The sequence below is a fragment of the Lampetra planeri genome, chromosome 38, assembly GCF_965212315.1.
Source record: "Lampetra planeri chromosome 38, kcLamPlan1.2.h2, whole genome shotgun sequence".
NCBI lineage: Eukaryota > Metazoa > Chordata > Hyperoartia > Petromyzontiformes > Petromyzontidae > Lampetra > Lampetra planeri.
In genome coordinates, this window is record NC_136144.1 from 2195035 (window position 1) to 2212673 (window position 17639).

Genomic DNA, 17639 nt, shown 5'->3' on the forward strand with positions numbered 1-17639 from the left:
TGTATCCGCATATACCTTGGTACCACGGCGAGTCTGATACGCACACCCGCCCCCCCCCCCCCTACAACAGGTAGACAGACTGTGGCATAATTGTGGATTTTCAGGAGGGCCTATAATAGCACCCCATCAACATTGATTGCCATAAAGATGTCAGGAGCAGTAAACAACCTCTATGAGTGCAGTCTGACAAGGTATGATCATCAAACTGCCAGTGCCAACTGTTTCTGCTTGGTTAAAGAGTGGTGCAATTATTCCCTTTAGAATTCCAGATCATGCTCTTGGGTTAGGTTTAGTCTGACCTTAATCCAGATGCAAATGTGCACCAACTATATAGTCAGTCAGGCAGTTATTTTGGGTAACGGCCATTTAGCTAAGCATGTATTTTTCAATGGTGACCTACACTGGTCATAGCAGCAATAAACAAATGATTTTCCAAATGTGCCCCATGGTTTTCGTTGTCTGTTTACCCATGTCTGTGCACGAGATCGCCCTAAGTGTTAAGTGGGGGGGGCAGGGGTTGTCATCGCCCGGCGAACTCTTGAGCGCGCACACGTGGTACCCAAAAACCGAACACTTTGCCAGGAGCATGGCCCAGCCAACGCGAGACTAAGTGCCGCTTGTGCAACAGAGCGGCGTGGCAGCCGGCGAAGAAGGCTTCACGAGCACTAATTACGTAATAATAATACCGTGCGGTAATAATTGTGCTCTACCAAATTTCAGAATGATGTAAAGGATGTTTTGTGGGGGTTGTTTTCTACGAGCGGCAGGATAAAGTGTGGGTTACTCCAACCTATTCCAAGGCGTATTGCAAGCTTGGAAGAGCTCACCAAAAAATACCCTCTAGAACAGCACTCTAGAGCTATTTCTAGCAGAGGCCCTTTCACCAGCAGTAGCACAAATAATTGCAGGGGCTGTACCATTACCTTGTATTACAGTTACCACGGTAGCAAAATGTTAACTACCTCGACTGGTATACACGAAGTCGTGGATTCGATCTCGACCCTGACATCAGCATATTTGGAGTTTGCATATTCTCCCCGTGGTCGCGTGGATTTTTCTCGGGATCCCCCGGTTTTTCCCTCCACATTTAGAATATAAACATGCATTCGGAGTATTTGTCTGCGAAAAATTTCCAAGCGATAAGTCACTTCATTTTTGCTATCATTCGTGGCCAGATCGCTTCTAAAAAAAAGCTATATAGCTCAGTGGGCCTTCCTTGGTAAATAACAAAAAAGTTTAGTAATTATTTCACGGCTATTATACGACAATCAAGCTAAGACAATGTCCCAATGTTCATGCGAGCACTGGGGCGTCACCCATCTCCATTAGTGGTAATTCCAGAGAGACTTTCCACAGGACAACCACCGATTCATTATTCCACAACACAACAGTCATATATTTCGCAATAATCGCACACGCCGGGTGGAGTATTACAGCAATACCAGTGTTTGTCTATGGAAATTTTCCGATTTACAATAAAGTGGCATGGTGGCACAGTGCATTCACGTACAACTGGACCTCGAAGAGTTGCTCTTCATAGCTTATGTGACGGAAGACGTTTGATACCCAGCCCGAGGTTTAACATTCGCGATGCGGCGACACCTGAGCCAGCCTTGGCTCCCCTTCATCAACCTGCAATGACCATCTTCTTAGGTTTTTTCGGTAAAGTCACGTAGAAAGTAAAATAAAATAAAAACAAAAATCACGACGTTTCGGAGGCAACACAAGTCTCCGTCATCAGGTGGGACCGTCACAGCCAGATTAGCTGTATCAAGTGAGGCAATGATTCAAGATGTAATCCCTTAAAAGCGAGTTGAGGGGGGAGGGAGAGGGAGGGGGGAGCTCATCAGACTATGGTAGCCAATGAAAGGAACGTATCGGGAGGGAGGGGGGGCGAGGCCAAAAGGGTGGGCGATGGACGTGGAAGCGCTTGTGCGCAAGCGGCCAGCCACTGCACCCGCCAACACAATGACCAGTGTAGTGAGGGCCTAGTCAAACAACAACCATAACAAACATGTTGTGGGGAAGCCTTCAATCAGCAGTGAATTGGACAATTATTTTGGTATGCCCCCCCCCCCAACCAGACCTCAAGACTTCGCAAAAACTACCCAACACGGCAATAAGATTTTTCTTCACGTTAAATCTTTTTTTTTCTTCCAAACTTGCAAATGAATAAAAACATATCGGAATGAGAAGACAGTTTAGAACATACTGATTGTCCATGAACATTTTCAGTCGCATTTTGTTACCTAGGTCAAAGTTTATACATATTCGATTATCGATACCATCGTTCACACGTCCCTCCTGTTTAGGACGAGCCCTATGTACAACAAAATACTGCTGTGATTGACAGGATGACTTGCGTCTAGACAAATGAAGTTTCTCGTCATGCACACCGCTGTGTGGAGAATGATGTAAACGCCGAGCACACGTTTTGTACGGGAACCACGTTGGAAGGGCCATCAGATTTGACAGTGGTTCTCATTGCCACAACGTAAAATGTTAAACTCATAAACATCAAAGCAGCTGGCTCCTAGATCTCTGAAAACAACAATGCGTGTCGCCGGTCTTTGGCAACCGTGTTGTTAAAACTGTGCATGATGGTCGTGCACACTCCAAGGGTGAATAATGTTAACAAATGTATGAATTTGTATACGACTTGCCACTATGAGCGCCGGTACTAAAGAGATGTTTGTTGTAGAGACAAAGGAAGGAACGATTTATAGTAGTAGGTTTTTACCCTTTTAAACTGGTACAAAACTGACACCTTTATTCAAGGCATCATGTTTGCAATAACCAAAACACAAGTAGTCAAAAAAGCAAACAAAAAGAAGCAACTCTGATAATGATAATAATATGCACTGTCCTTGAAGTTGATTGGTTGATTGGTCCACACCCGAGACGGCTTTCTTTAGAGCCTAGTCCCCATTGGTGTTGGACCAGGTGTCATCTGGTCCAACACCAATGGGGACTAGGCTCTAAAGGCTCTAAAGGCTCTAAAGAAAGCCGTCTCGGGTGTGGACCAATCAACTTCAAGGACAGTGCATATTATTATCATTATCAGAGTTGCTTCTTTTTGTTTGCTTTTTTGACAACTTGTGTTGTGGTTATTGCAAACATGATGCCTTGAATAAAGGTGTCAGTTTTGTACCAGTTTAAAAGGGTAAAAACCTACTACTATATTTTGCCACTGGTAAAAGAGATCTCATAGTGTAGAAGGAATGATTGTCTACGAATTGCGGTTAAAAAAAGTGCATACATGGCAATTCAGATTGGTTAATTTTCCAGTGGCCGTGAGTTGCAATGAAACTATGACTTGTTACAGCAACAGTGTGTGATGGATATCAACAGTATATCTAGTTTATGTTTTGCGTGACTTGTTATATCAGTGTTACAGATACAATTTTTCCAAATTCTTCCAGAAAAAATACATGGCATTTCAATAAGCTCACATCTATTGACGCACATACTGTATATGAGATAGATGCATTGCTTTTATAGTTGTTTATGCTTACCATTTTGTATGTTGAATTGTTTTCACTTGAGTAAATAATATAAACTGTAAGAATGATAATAAATTCGGTCTGCTTAATATCATTCCTCATTTATGTTTCGTAGTAAACTCATGCAACAGCATTCGTGTCAAAAGTATTCACCCGTGGTGTTATTCTAATGACCCATATGCACGAGTAGAGAAAGGCACGTATGATATGAATGGAATTATTGTACAGGCACAATTGTTTTAAAAACCACGAGCTGATTTCCCCACTCTTCATCTCAGCAATAAGAGTTAAGCAGGCGACAGTAAAGACGGCAGCTATGCCAAACTTATACTTCAAAGTCACCGTTTCTCCACTTTCAAAGCCTCACTGAACTCTGCTCATCTCCGTTCGTTGTCCCTAGCCGGTGGTGGAAATTCCTCATTCCTATGGTGGGAATCAGAATGTCCACACGATGACCACACCGAGAGCCACAGACTCACCACACAGAGACCCACAGACTCACCTCACACAGAGCCCCGTTTCGGCATCTTCAGGCTGAGTCGACCACGAGGAGGCCCAGACAGGGTTCAGATTTTTACCGCCATCGCCCCCATCCGCCCCGACCGGAAGCGGAAGTAGAAGCTGGGGGTGGAGGTCGCCCAAAGAGGAGGGGCGGGGGGCGGCTTCCGGAGGCGTGGTCGCGCACTGGCACGTCACTCGGAGGGCGTGGCTAAAGGGGGCGTGGCCACGTCTCTCGCGCTGGGACATCACCGGTGACGTCGCAATCACCACGTGCTTCCTCAGAGTTCGAGACGGGCGTGAAGGAGACGGCAGCTTCTTAAACTTCAGCTGCTTCAGCTTCATCATCGTCGCCTTTCGAACAACTTCTGCTGAAGCCATCCGAGCGAAACTTTTGACGAGGTGAGTTTTGTGGGTTCATGGTGAGTGTGTGGGTCCGTGATGTAGGTTCGTGGTGAGTGTGTAGGTCCGTGGTGAGTGTGTGGGTCCGTGTTGTGGGTTCGTGGTGAGTGTGTGGGTCCGTGTTGTGGGTTCGTGGTGAGTGTGTGGGTCCGTGATGTGGGTTCGTGGTGAGTGTGTGGGTCCGTGTTGTGGGTTCGTGGTGAGTGTGTAGGTCCGTGTTGTGGGTTATTGGTGAGGTTGGGTCCGTGGTGCGGATGTGAGTCCATGTGAGTTTGTGGTGAGGATGTGAGTCCGTGTTGTAAGTTCGTGGTGAGGATGTGAGTCCGTGTTGTGAGTTTGTGGTGAGGATGGGGGTTCGTGGTTAGAATGGTGAGTTCCTGGTTGGGAGATGTGGGAAAGTGGTGAGGATGTGAGTCCGTGTTGTGACTCTCTACACCATCTACACCCCCCACCCACCCACAGCTTTCCACACAGAGACCTTGGGGACTGCTGCGTGAGAGAAGCCACTCTGAGTATCAACACCATGGAGGTACGCATGGGCCCCTACGCTCGATTTACAAACACCACCAGCACTCATCAACACCACCCACACTTACGAACACCACCCACACTTACGAACACCATCCTCACTTACGAACACCACCAGCACTTACTAACACTACCAGCACTTACGAACACCAATAGCACTTATGAACACCACCCATACTTTCGAACAACACCTTCACTTACGAACAACACCCTCACTTACGAACACCACCCACACTTACAAACACCACCCACACTACGAACGAGCTTCCATGAAATATATATTTGTTTAACATCGACTTACAACTCGCACTTGCGAACCGAACCGCGGAACGATCCTCCGCGAGATGTAGTGAGTGTTTGTGATGCCTGTACACTACTCTGTGGCACCACAATGGCAAGATATTAACAACCTCACTTGGTTTCCAGGAGGTCGTGGGTTCGACCCCGACCGTGATGTCTACTGTTTATTTGAAGTTTGTGTGTAGAGGAGCCTACTCCAATATTGTTTTTATGTGTGTATGTGCATGTAGACGAGCCAAGCTGGAGCAAGAAGGAGGGAGGCAGTCTCTGGCAACACGTGGAGCGCGTTGTCCGCAGCCGGCACCGGCCCTATCCGCAGTAAATCGCCTCGAGGTGAGGAACAGCAGTGAGCAAAAATGGCCACGGTGAATGGGGGGAAGTCACTACCGCCATTTTTCATGGGGGACTTCACGGTGGCCATGTTGCTTAGGGGACTTTATGGCAGTCCTGTTCCATGGGAGACTTCATTGTGGCCATTTTGCATGGGGGATGTCACGGCAGCAATGTTGCATGGGGTACATCACTACGGCCATGCTGCATGGGGGATTTCACGGTGGCCATGATGCATGGGGGTCTTTAGGGCGGCCATGTTTAATGAGGGATGTCATGCTGGTCATGCTGCATTGGGGATATCACAGCGGCCATGTTGCATGGGGGTTGTAATGGTGGCCATGTTACATGGGGGTTGTAATGGTGGCCATGTTACATGGGGGTTGTCATGGTGACCATATTGCATGGGGGATGTCACTGTGGCCATGTTGCAAGGGGGACTTGATTGCGGCCATGTTGCATGGGGGATGTCACTTGCAGCCATGTTACATGGGGGACTTTATTACGGCCATGTTGAATGAGGGATGTCCTGATGGCCATGTTGCATGGGGGATGTCATGGAAGCCATATTGCATGTGGGTTGTCATGGTGGCCATGTTGCACGAGGGATGTCATGGCAGCCATGTTACGTGGGTATACAGTATTTGGCTGCCGCTATATATTTCCACGTGATAAAGATTACAGCCACTTTGGTGGGGCCATACCTGCCAAAATAAAAATATATAGTTTAGTTTTAGTATCGGTCTCTATGGGTCGTTATGGTTCGATATGAGCATGGATCTCTTTGGGTCTATGGATCTCTGTGGGTCTCTATGGTTCGATACCAGTATGGGTTTCTGTGGGTCTGAGTGGAGTGATGAGTCTCCATGTGATGATGATTACGTCGATGACGATGTAGCTCTAGCGGGGGCCTTACTTGGCATGTAAACAAAACAGAAATAGTTAAAAGTCTAAGATGTCGTTGTTGTTGTCACGTGTGCAGCGATCCTGGATCTCTTTGGGCCTCAGCTAAGTCATCGCCAAAAGCTGGAGCTGGAGGCCATGAAACAAGTATGGTTCTTCACTGTGGACAAGGTCGGCAAACCCCGGGGCGGCAACAACAACGACAGCTACGACGACGATAACAACAACTACATCCCTGTGAGGCTCACAGAGACACCCATGGAGACCCAAAGAGACACCCACAGAGACCCACAGAGACACCCATAGAGACCCACTCCCATTGAGACCAACAGAGGCACCCAAAGAGACACCATTAAACACCCACAGAGGTTTTTGCTGGGTTAGAAGGCATGAGTATAAATGTGTAATCGTTAAACCTGCCACCACCACCAGACATAGACAGTCAGTTAGGGTTTTGTGTTACGGGTTTCTGGGGGTCTCTGTGGGTGTCTAAGGATATGTTTGGGTCTTTATTGGTCTGGGTGTCTCTGGGTCTCTGTGAAAGTGTTCAAGATATTTCGCACCGTATGTAGTAAACTTTGGCTAATCCACTCACGACGTCGGCCGTGGTGGCCAGATGTTAACTCCTTCACCTGGTATACAGGAGGTCGTGGGATCGATACCGACTCTGACGCCTGCTGTATATTTGGAGTTTGCGTCTCTATCTCTATCCCCGTGGTTGCGTGGATTTTTCTCCGGGTCCTCCGTTTTTTCTCCTTCCACATTTAGAAACAGCGTCAACACACATTAAGAGCAATTGGCTGCTTCTGCTGTACATTTCCACACGGTGATAATGATGAGGCCCCACTTCGTTGAGCAATGATTTGTGATGGCTAGGTCGCTCTTGAGAAACAAGTGCAGCTCAGTGGTGAGGCCTTTAACAGCGTAGCAATAGCCTGTAGCCTTTATGGACATAAAACACATACTTGTGGTGAACATGCAGACAAAAACATGCTCTGATAATGTATGGCATTGCCTTTGAAACTGATTGGTCTACACCGGAGAGAGCATCCTTCTTTAGGGCCTAGTCTCACTACCAGCGTCTCACTACCCAGTGTCTCACTACCCTGTGTCTCACTACCCAGTGTGTCACCACCCAGTGTCTCACTACCAGTGTCTCACAACCTGTGTCTCACTACCCAGTGTCTCACCACCAGTGTCTCACTACCCAGTGTCTCACTACCAGTGTCTCACTACCCAGTGTCTCACAACCTGTGTCTCACTACCCAGTGTCTCACTACCAGTGTCTCACTACCACTATCTCACTACCCAGAGTCTCACCACCAGTGTCTCACCACCAGTGTCTCACTACCAGTGTCTCATAACCTGTGTCTCGCCACCAGTTTGTCGCCACCAGTGTCTCACTACAAAGTGTTAGATGGATAAACGCAAAAAGGCGAACAACCCCTCCAAGTTTTAACGGCATTCGGTATTCTTGGGTCTTTCGGTAAAGTCACGTAGATAGGTTCAAATAAAATAATAAAAATAACAGGAAGTTGACCGCTTGCGTTGCGATCGAAACGTCGTAGTTGTCTGTTTTTTTTTATTTTTCTTTGAACCTATCACACGGGACTTTACCGAAAGATCCAAGAATACGAATCCCTGCAGTCACGAAAGCTTTAAGTCAAGCATTCGGCAGTTTAACGAAACATTTATACATTTCCGCGATCTAACACCCAAGCAAAAAGTAACCTCCATAGCTGATAATGGCGGTCGTGGAAGCCCCGACTACTGCTGCAACCACCGAACGTTCGACGCTCTGATTGCGACGACTCTGACTACCGGCCTCCGCCTCCTCCTCTGCCTCCTAGGTCCGCAAGGAACAGCTCCACTACCGCTATGAGGTGCAGAAGATGATCGGCGAGGGAGGCCAGGGCCTGGTGCTGCAGTGCCTCGACCACAAAACCAAAATGCTCGTGGCCGTCAAGATGCTGTCGCTGCCCTGGAGGTGAGTCAGAGGGCCTTCCGCGGTGGCCCGCGCTCTCGAAAAATAATCATCAAATGATTGGAGGCACCGCCGTGAAACTGCCACTAACTATGGACTCGCTGACAAAATACTAACTGCCGTAAAACTGCTGCTAACTATAAACTAACAAAATCTTACTGCCATAAAACTGCTGCTAACTATAAAGTAACAGAATACTAACTGCCATAACAACTTACTGCTATGAACTAACTAAAAAGAAGCACTAACTGCCGTAAAACTGCTGCTATGAACTCACAAAATAATAACGTGCTGTAAGACTACTGCTATGAACTAAAGTTAACTAACAAAATAATAACTGCTGTACAACTATTGCTAACTATGAACTAAAATACCCATAGAGACCCAACAGAAACCCGCAGAGTAACCCACAGAGTCACCCACAGAGACACCCAGACCCTTAGAGACCCACAGAGGCACCCAGACCCTTAGAGACCCACAGAGGCCCACAGAAACACCCCGACCCACAGATATTTACAGTCACCCACAGAGACCCCCACAGAGTCACCCACAGAGACACCCACAGAGTCACCCACAGAGACCCCCACAGAGACACCCACAGAGACACCCATAGAGACCCCCACAGAGACACCCACAGAGACACCCATCGAGTCACCCACAGAGTCACCGTTGATTTCGTGGCCTTCCCCCTCCCGCTGCGCAGCTCCTCGACAGCGGCCCGCCAGAGGACGGAGCTGGAGGTGGCCAATGAGCTGCAGGGCAAGGCCAGCGATGAGCGCTACGGAGTCATCCGGGTCTTGGACACGTTCCAATTCCGCGGACACAATTGCCTCGTCGTCGAGCTCTTGAAGTACGCGAACCTCCCCTTCCCACCCCCCACCCACCCACGTGCGTGTGCGTGTCCATTGCTCCGCTCGATAGTTGATTTATTTCGGAATAAATATTTATTTAACATATGATCAAGCAACTAGATTGATCGATTTATCACATTTATTAATTGAGTTTCACACGCAGGGCTTTCGCGACCAATATCATCCATAATAGAGGTATTTTTGGTTAGATTAAGTAAATATATAAATGTTGTGTCGTTAAACCCGCCACCACCCAACATAGCCAACTAGTAAGGGTTGTCATGCAAACAGAACGTGCCAATTCGTTACTAGTACATGACTATTGTGTAGTGTCGTGTAAAGTGTAGTAGTGTATAGTGTAGTGTATAGTAGTGTATAGTGTAGTAGAAAGTGTAGTGTATAGTAGTGTATAGTAGTGTATAGTGTAGTAGAAAGTGTGGTGTATAGTAGTGTATAGTAGTGTATAGTGTAGTGTATAGTAGTGTATAGTGTAGTAGAAAGTGTAGTGTATAGTAGTGTATAGTGTAGTGTATAGTGTAGTAGAAAGTGTAGTGTATAGTAGTGTAGTGTATAGTAGTGTATAGTAGTGTATTGTGTAGTGTACAGTGTAATGGAAAGTGTAGTGTATAGTAGTGTATAGTAGTGTATAGTGTCGTATAATGGTACAGCACAACAGTGTTGGAGAGCCAAGCCACAACATTTACAATCTCTGAGTATGATGTTTCGCCAGTAATTACAACTGGCTTCATCAGGCGACAGCCACATTTTGTGGAGAATTCCACCTGTTTCGTTCCTTATATAGAGGCACAGATGTGGTGATCAGGCTTCTGTGCTCTTGCGCAAAGTGGGGGGGGGGGGATTAATTTTCTAATTTGTTCCCAAATTGCTTTTTTTTAATACCTTTCATAATTAACTTATTTTTGCAGTTTATTTAATGAGTTTAAAGATAGTTAACAATTCATCAAAATGTCTCGCCTCTTTAAATCAGTTAATTTAATCGAATACGTAACTTATTTAATTACTATTTTGATAATTAATTTATGCAATAATTAATCTGACAATTTTACAATCACAATTTGTTTGGCAATCGAGTCTCCAAAGCTCTGGGAAGTCGAGCAGCACGCGTCCACGTGGCCCGCATGGGTCAAGCAGCTCAACATGGGCGAACCGCTGCGTTACCGACAATCGCAGAACACCGTGGCGACAAATCAGACGCAGGAAGTCCCCCGGGTTGCGGAAGACGCGACTCACGGAAATGCTCCCCATGAATCACACATTAATTTTTTTCATGAGAACCTACATAGAAATTAAACGGAAATGTGTGGATATGTGTGTCTGTTCGAAATGTTTTGCATACTTCCCAACATGCAAAAAACTTGAAATTTGGCACGTAGGTAGCTTCCGTACTGTACACAATGTAAAAAGTATAAAAATAGACTTTTGTATTTTTGGGGGGGGGAATAATGGATATAATCTATTGCACGGCAGTGAGCGGTGACGTCACATCTGTGGACTAAACTATTAATTTCCGTGCGAAGAACGGGTACACCTGCTAGTAAAATATATTAATAATACGATATTAATAGGTGAATAATGAAAAAATTCGAATTAACAATAATATGCCAATTAAATGACGGAAAAAATGATAAGATAAGGAAATTATAATGAAATAATACGAATATATTGCTAATTAAAATTATAATACAAATTTATATTAAGAAATATTTATAATAAAATAATAATAAATAGAATACATTTATTGTTAAATTGTGATATGATAGTAATAAAATGATAGTAATGAAATAATAAAAGGGAATAACATAACCATGGTGAAATTATAATAAAATCATAATGAAGTTATTATCACAAAATATTCAGTTCCTTTGGCGCTAGTGCGGCGCGGCGAGGCCGCGGATGAATACCGCGGAGCGACGAGGCGTTTCATGACCCCTCTCCCCCCAAAACTAACCAAGTGGCACAAGTCGGTTTGGGGTCCGGGTCGTGGGTCGCCGAGCGGACGTCATCGGAACGGGAAAGGGGTTTTAACGTCGTCGTCGTTGTCGTGCCAGGAAGAGCCTCTACGACGTCATGAGCAAAGGGAGCATCGGGCGAATCTACGTGAGGAGGTTGAGGGAGCACACCAGGGCCATCCTCGACTTCCTGTTGTACGCCAAGGGGCGGGGCATCATCCACGCGGACATCAAGCCGGTGAGCGGAGCGGGCGCGGTGGTCACGCCCTCTCATCGGGGCGCTCGGTTAGCTGGCGCGGAGGCAGGCCGGCCACGGTTGATCGCGGGGTCGATGCGCTGGCTCGTCAATCTACTGTGACTCTGCCACCTCCTCCTTCCAGATAGAGTTAGCAGGTTGACGGTAGGCAGCTGTGGCTAGGATATGTTAACTACCTCGCCTGGTATACAGGGGGTCGTGGGTTCGATCCCGACCCTGACGCCTGCTGTATATTTGGAGTTTGCGTATCTCTCGCTCCCCGTGGTGGTCACGTGGATTTTCCTCCAAGCCCTCCGGGTTTTCCCTCTACGTTCAGAATCAACATGACCACGCGTTTAGAGTATTTGACCGCTGCTGTAACCTTTCCGCATGATGATGTTGATATCGGCCCACGTTGTTGAGCTATCGTTTGTGATGGCCAGGGAGCTTCTGACAAAACAGCTGCACAGCAGCTCAGAGTGGGGCCTTACACCTAGTAAAGTAAAACATAGATTAGTTTTAGTCTGTGTCTCTCGAAGTCTGTGTGGGTCTCTGAGTATGGGTCTCTCTATGTCTGTGTGGGTCTCTATGAGTATGGATCTCTGTTGGTCTTTGTGGGTCTCTATGAGTATGGGTCTCTGTGGGTCTGTATGAGTCTCTATGAGTATGGGTCTCTGTGGGTCTGTGTGAGTCTTTTTGAGTATGGGTCTCTGTTGGTATTTGTGGGTCTCTATGAGTATGTGTCTCTATGAGTATGTGGGTCTCTATGTCTGTGTGGGTCTCTGAGTATGGGTCTCTGTGGGTCTGTATGGGTCTCTATGAGTATGTGGGTCTCTATGAGTATGTGGGTCTCTATGTCTGTGTGGGTCTCTGAGTATGGGTCTCTGTGGGTCTGTATGGGTCTCTATGAGTATGGGTCTCTATGGGCTTGTTGAAACACGTGTCTAGAGTGTTTGTCTGCTGCTATATATGTCCACGCAATTATGATGATGATGCTGATGATGCTGATGATGATGATGCTGATGATGATGCTGATGATGATGCTGATGATGATGATGCTGACGATGATATCAGCCCCTTGGTTGAGCTGCTGTCATTACGTGATGGCCGGGTCGTTTCCGATAAAAGACCTACACAGCAGCTCAGCGGGGCCTTACACCCTGGTAGTAAAATACAACTTTGAACGGGTCTCAGGTACGTCGCCCGTGTCGCAAGTCGGGGGGGGAGGCTGCCCGTGTGGTTGTCAATACGTCACTTTGCGTGATCGACCCACTGCTGGCTCGACACTCTCGCCGTAACCTCAGAGCATGGAATTCCTTCTCTGTCTCTCCCCTTTGTCCAGGACAACATTCTGCTCACCGCGACCGGCAAAGTGAGGGTCACCGACTTCGGGTGCAGCTTTTACCTGAAGCATAAAAGTGAGTGGCCTTGCGTGCATGCGTGGAGTTTTTTTTGGGGGGGGGGGATTAGATGGCGTCAATTTAAACGCAGCCGGCCGGCGAGGTTCAGCGTCACGTATACAGGACGCGCCAATTCGCCACTTGCACAGCACTAACCGGTGTGCTGGAAATGTAAACCCACTACGATGTTTACAATTCGAGCATTTACAGCTGAGCATCATCATAAGGCAGGCAGCCAGAGTACGCGGTCCAACCCAATAACTCGCCACCGCCATGAAATATCGGTCGCAGAAGCCGACTACGCGTTTAGCCGACAAAAAAAAAAACCTGTTCCCCCCACGTCGCTGTTGACGGAGGGACTACTTCATATTCATCGTCGTTGTTGTTGTTGTTGCTGTGCAGCCAAAAACGTGGGTGGGACGTTGCCCTACATGGCCCCGGAGCTGCTGCTGGGCTACGATGTCACCTCCGCTGTGGACATGTGGGGCCTGGGCTGTACCTTGGCCGAAATGGCCACCGGCAAGGTGCTCTTCGATTCACCTGCCATCGAAGAACACCTGCCCTGCTGCATTGAGGTACGGGCGGTGGGTGGGTGGGCACGGTGGGTATAGTGGGTGGGTATGGTGGGTGGGCGGGCAGGTGTCTATGGGTATGGGTCTCTGTGGGTCTGCACAGAGACCCATACTCATAGAGACCCATACAGACCCACAGAAACCCATACTCATAGAGTTTGATTCCCTCTCACGGCCCCAAACACCAGAGAGGAATATCTGAACTGGTCCAGGGCCTCTCATAGGTCGACTAAGCCTCAAGCGAGTACAGTAGAACATCTGGTCACGACCATAATTCGTTCTATAACTTTGGTCACAACCCGATTTGGTCGTGACTCGAACCTAATTTCCCCATTGGATTGTATGTAAATACGATTAATCCGTTCAAGACTCCTACGAATTGTACATAAATATTGTTTTTTAAAGATTTTTAAGCACAAAAATAGTTAATAATGCCATAGAATTCACAGTGTAATAGTAAACTAAATGTAAAAACATTGAATAACACTGAGAAAACCTTGAACAACAGGGAAAACTAACATTGCTGCGTCAAGGTTTAGAATCGTTCAACAAGATGATTGTTTCGTCTGCTACATCAGTCGGTCGATTCTGAGAGAGAGAGAGAGAATATTCGCACAAGAAATTAATGTTTCTATTGAAAGTAAGTTAACAGTAATATTTGCGTACAGTATTGTTTGTGGAAGCATTCACCGTAATATCGTATGAACGTTTACTTCACCGCATCATCGTATGAATGATGTGAGAAGACATTAACAGGTTCTTACGTGAGCGATTTACGTACTCAGCGCTTTCGCTCTCTAAATTACGGCTTGAATTATGGGGGGGGGGGGGGGGTATGACTACACTCACAAAATTAATATCTTACTAGGAATTTTATATGACAATAGTTACATACATAACTGTTACGCTTTGTGTAATTCAACAAAAAATGGCGCGGAAGGGGAAATCGGCCGTGGCCGTGTTTGATCGCCACCCGAGTATGTGTTCGTTACCAGATTCAAAAATGTTGTGGATTTTTTGGTCGGAACCCGATTTGGTCGTGGTCAGAAGCGTTCGTGACCAGAGGTTCTACTGTACCTGGTGTAGCAGTGTGTAGTAAACATTTCCACTGGGGGAGACAAAGGTGGCTGGGCGTGGCGCTAGGCACCCACCCCCTCGTGTGCCGTTCCGGCCTTCATAGGTGCTGCTCGCTGCTAACAACACTTGCCCCAGCAATGAGATGAGACTAATAAGGAGAGGGGGGGATTGTTGTCTTGGTGTAATGCGGGCGAAAGCGACCTTCCGGATGTGACGTCACGAGGAGGCGGAGCCAGGTGACGTGGGTGAAAGGTAGGGGGTCCTTAAGCGGGTAAACCGGAAGGAGAAGGCAGTCGGGGTGTGAATGGAAAGGTGTGGGGCCACGCGGGCGTACGAGCCGAGGGGGCACCGTCAGAAGCGGGAGCCAACCCTGGGAACAGTAGGGAGCTACTGGGAGGTGTAAAGCTGCAGACAGAGATAGGCAGTAAGGCTGTGTGTGAGGGGCAGCGAGGTGGCTGCCAAGAGTCGCAGGAGTAACGAGAAGGCGAGACAGCACGAGGCTGTCAGAGCTGCAGCAGGAACAGCCAAGGGAGCTGTGTGAGAGTACAGCAGCGGAGCTGCTGTGGGGCTGCAAGAGCGACAAGAACAGCAGCGGGGCTGCTGATGTGGACTGGAGTGACATCGGAACCAGCACAGAGAGAATAAGAGAGACAGCCGTGTGGGAACGCAGTACGGACCGAATAAAGGACACTGAGCCAGAGATCGTGGTCAAGTCTTTTATTACATTTGTACACAGTTCCGGCCTCCACAGGCGCTGCCTCCGCCACGACTCACCGCTGACATGCAGTATTTGCCCCAATGGGCCCGCTGAGGCGACACCGGCTGTAACCCCCCCCCCCTCCTCCTTTTGTCTTCGTCCGAATCCATGCACAGATCCTGGGCATGCCCCCGAAAAAGATGGTGGACGACGCCCCAAAAAGGATACTTTTCTTTGGTGAGTCGAGGGGCTCGGGCAGGCTGGCGCAAGCGACGTAACCCATTCCGTTTTGTTAGGTGGGGTGGCAGTGAGGCTCTTATAGGGTTATTTTGTGGGGGGGGGCTGGGGGCGGCTCTGATTATCTTGGGGGTGGTGGGTGGGGTGCGGTTTTGGGCTCTCAGTAGCAGGCGTTCGGAAGCATAGGTGGGTGGGTGAGTGAGCGGGTGGGTGGGTAGGTGAGTGGGTGGGTGAGTGGGTGGGTAAGTGGGTGGGTGAGTGAGTAGGTGGGTGAGTGAGTGGTTGGGAAGGTGAGTAGGTAGGTGAGTGAGTGGGTGGGTGAGTAGGTAGGTGAGTGAGTGGGTGGGTGGGTGAGTGAGTGGGTAGGTGGGTAAGTGCGTATGTGGGTGAGTGGGTCGGTGTGAGGGTAGGTGGGTAAGTGGGCAGGTGAGTGGTTGGATGGGTGTGTAGGGTGGTTAGGTAGGTTGGTTTGTAGTATGTAGGTGGTTCGGTGAGTGGGTATGTAGGTGGATAGGTAGGTGGGTAGGTAAGTGGATGAGCAGGTATGTGGGCGACGTGGTGTTTGGTGACTCTGCGTGCGTCTCTCTGCAGACTCTGAGGTCCTCCCCAAAAACCTGTCCAAGCAGCGGCCACCAGGAAGCCTCCCCCTGCACCGCGCGCTGCAGGGCCACCACCCTCAGCTGGTGGACTTCGTCAGCCGCTGCCTGCAGTACGAACAACACTCACCCCTCGCTCACCCCCACTCACTCACCCCCACTCACCACCCCATACCTGTCAACACCTTATCAGTGCCCTACCTTACAACAGACCCAACTCAGATATTGTCGGTTACTCCGTGCCCCTTATAAATCTTAACGTTCATCCTGCAAAGTCCCATCACAAGGGACAAACACAAACAAATAGACACAAATTATTATTTGTACCCAGATTTGAAACGGCTGCACTCCGTACGGATCTGAAAACTCAATTTCCGTGTACAAGAATATGGAATAATCCGTACGGGTTGACAGCTCTGCCACCCACTCACTACCCACCACCACTCCCTCCCACCATCTCCATCCCCCCCCTCTCCCCACTCTTCCCCCACCTCCCACCCTGTCAAATCATCTCACCATGCCCTTCTCACCACGTGTAAGTCTCCCCCCCACCCCTCCCCTGCCTCCCTCCCCGTGCGTCTCCCAACAGATGGGATCCGAATCTCCGGATGACGCCTGAGCAGGCGCTGGCTCACAGCTGGCTCCAAACCACCACCACGCGGGCCACCACCAGCAGGGCCACCACCAGTAGGGCCACCCCCACCACCACCCAGGCCACCACCACCACCGCCAGCGAGGCCACCTCCACTACCATCCGGGCTACCACCACCACCGCCACCATCCGGGCCACCACCACCACCCGGGCCATCCCCACCACCGCCACCATCCGGGCCATCCCCACCACCGCCACCATCCGGGCCATCCCCACCTCCACTACCATCCGGGCTACCACCACCACCGCCACCATCCGGGCCATCCCCACCAACACCACCATCCGGGCCACCACCACCACCATCCGGGCCACCACCACCCGGGCCATCCCCACCACCACCACCATCCGGGCCACCACCACCACCATCTTGGTCCCCACCCCCACCCGGGCCACCACCACCAGCTGGGCCACCCCCACCACCGCCACCACCACTCCCATCATCTACAATCGGCCCATCAACTGGGCCACCACCACCATCCGGGCCACCACCACCAGCTGGGCCGACACCACCAGCTGGGCCACCACCACCATCAGCAGCAGCGGCGGTGGCACCACTCCTGTCCAAGGCTCTGCAGCTGCTCAGCCGCGGTGAGCCTCTCTCTGTGTACCTCGCCTGGTACGCAGGAGGTAGTGGGGTCGATCCTGATGAGATGTTAACTACCTCGCCTGGTATGCAGGAGGTTGTGGTTTCGATCCCGACCCTGATGAATGTTAACTACCTCGCCTGGTACGCAGGAGGTTGTGGGTTCGATACTGATGAGATGTTAACCACCTCGCCTGGTACACAGGAGGTTGTGGATTCGATCCTGATGAGATGATAACTACCTCGCCTGGTAAACAGGAGGTCGTGGGCTCGATCCCAACCCTGACGATGCCTGTGCTGCTGTATATTTGCATTTTGCGT

At 49.0% G+C, this 17639-nt stretch overlaps 1 protein-coding gene across 1 annotated transcript; it reads left to right on the forward strand.

Annotated features, from left to right (window-relative positions):
* The first annotated feature begins 4926 nt into the window (after nucleotides 1–4926).
* LOC144731153 (dual specificity tyrosine-phosphorylation-regulated kinase 4-like) lies at nucleotides 4927–16702 on the forward strand. The gene is made up of 11 exons (XM_078612117.1): nucleotides 4927–4932; nucleotides 5462–5564; nucleotides 6517–6701; nucleotides 8315–8451; nucleotides 9152–9298; nucleotides 11369–11507; nucleotides 12847–12922; nucleotides 13307–13479; nucleotides 15427–15487; nucleotides 16079–16179; nucleotides 16673–16702. Exons 1-11 carry the CDS (start codon nucleotides 4927–4929, stop codon nucleotides 16700–16702), a joined length of 1158 nt encoding a protein of 385 aa, XP_078468243.1.
* The last annotated feature ends 937 nt before the right edge of the window (nucleotides 16703–17639 follow it).

Coding starts and splice junctions, on each gene's coding strand:
- LOC144731153 (XM_078612117.1), top strand. Junction 8,452..9,151: donor ATGCTGTCGCTGCCCTGGAG/GTGAGTCAGAGG, acceptor CCCGCTGCGCAG/CTCCTCGACAGCGGCCCGCC. Junction 12,923..13,306: donor CTTTTACCTGAAGCATAAAA/GTGAGTGGCCTT, acceptor GTTGCTGTGCAG/CCAAAAACGTGGGTGGGACG.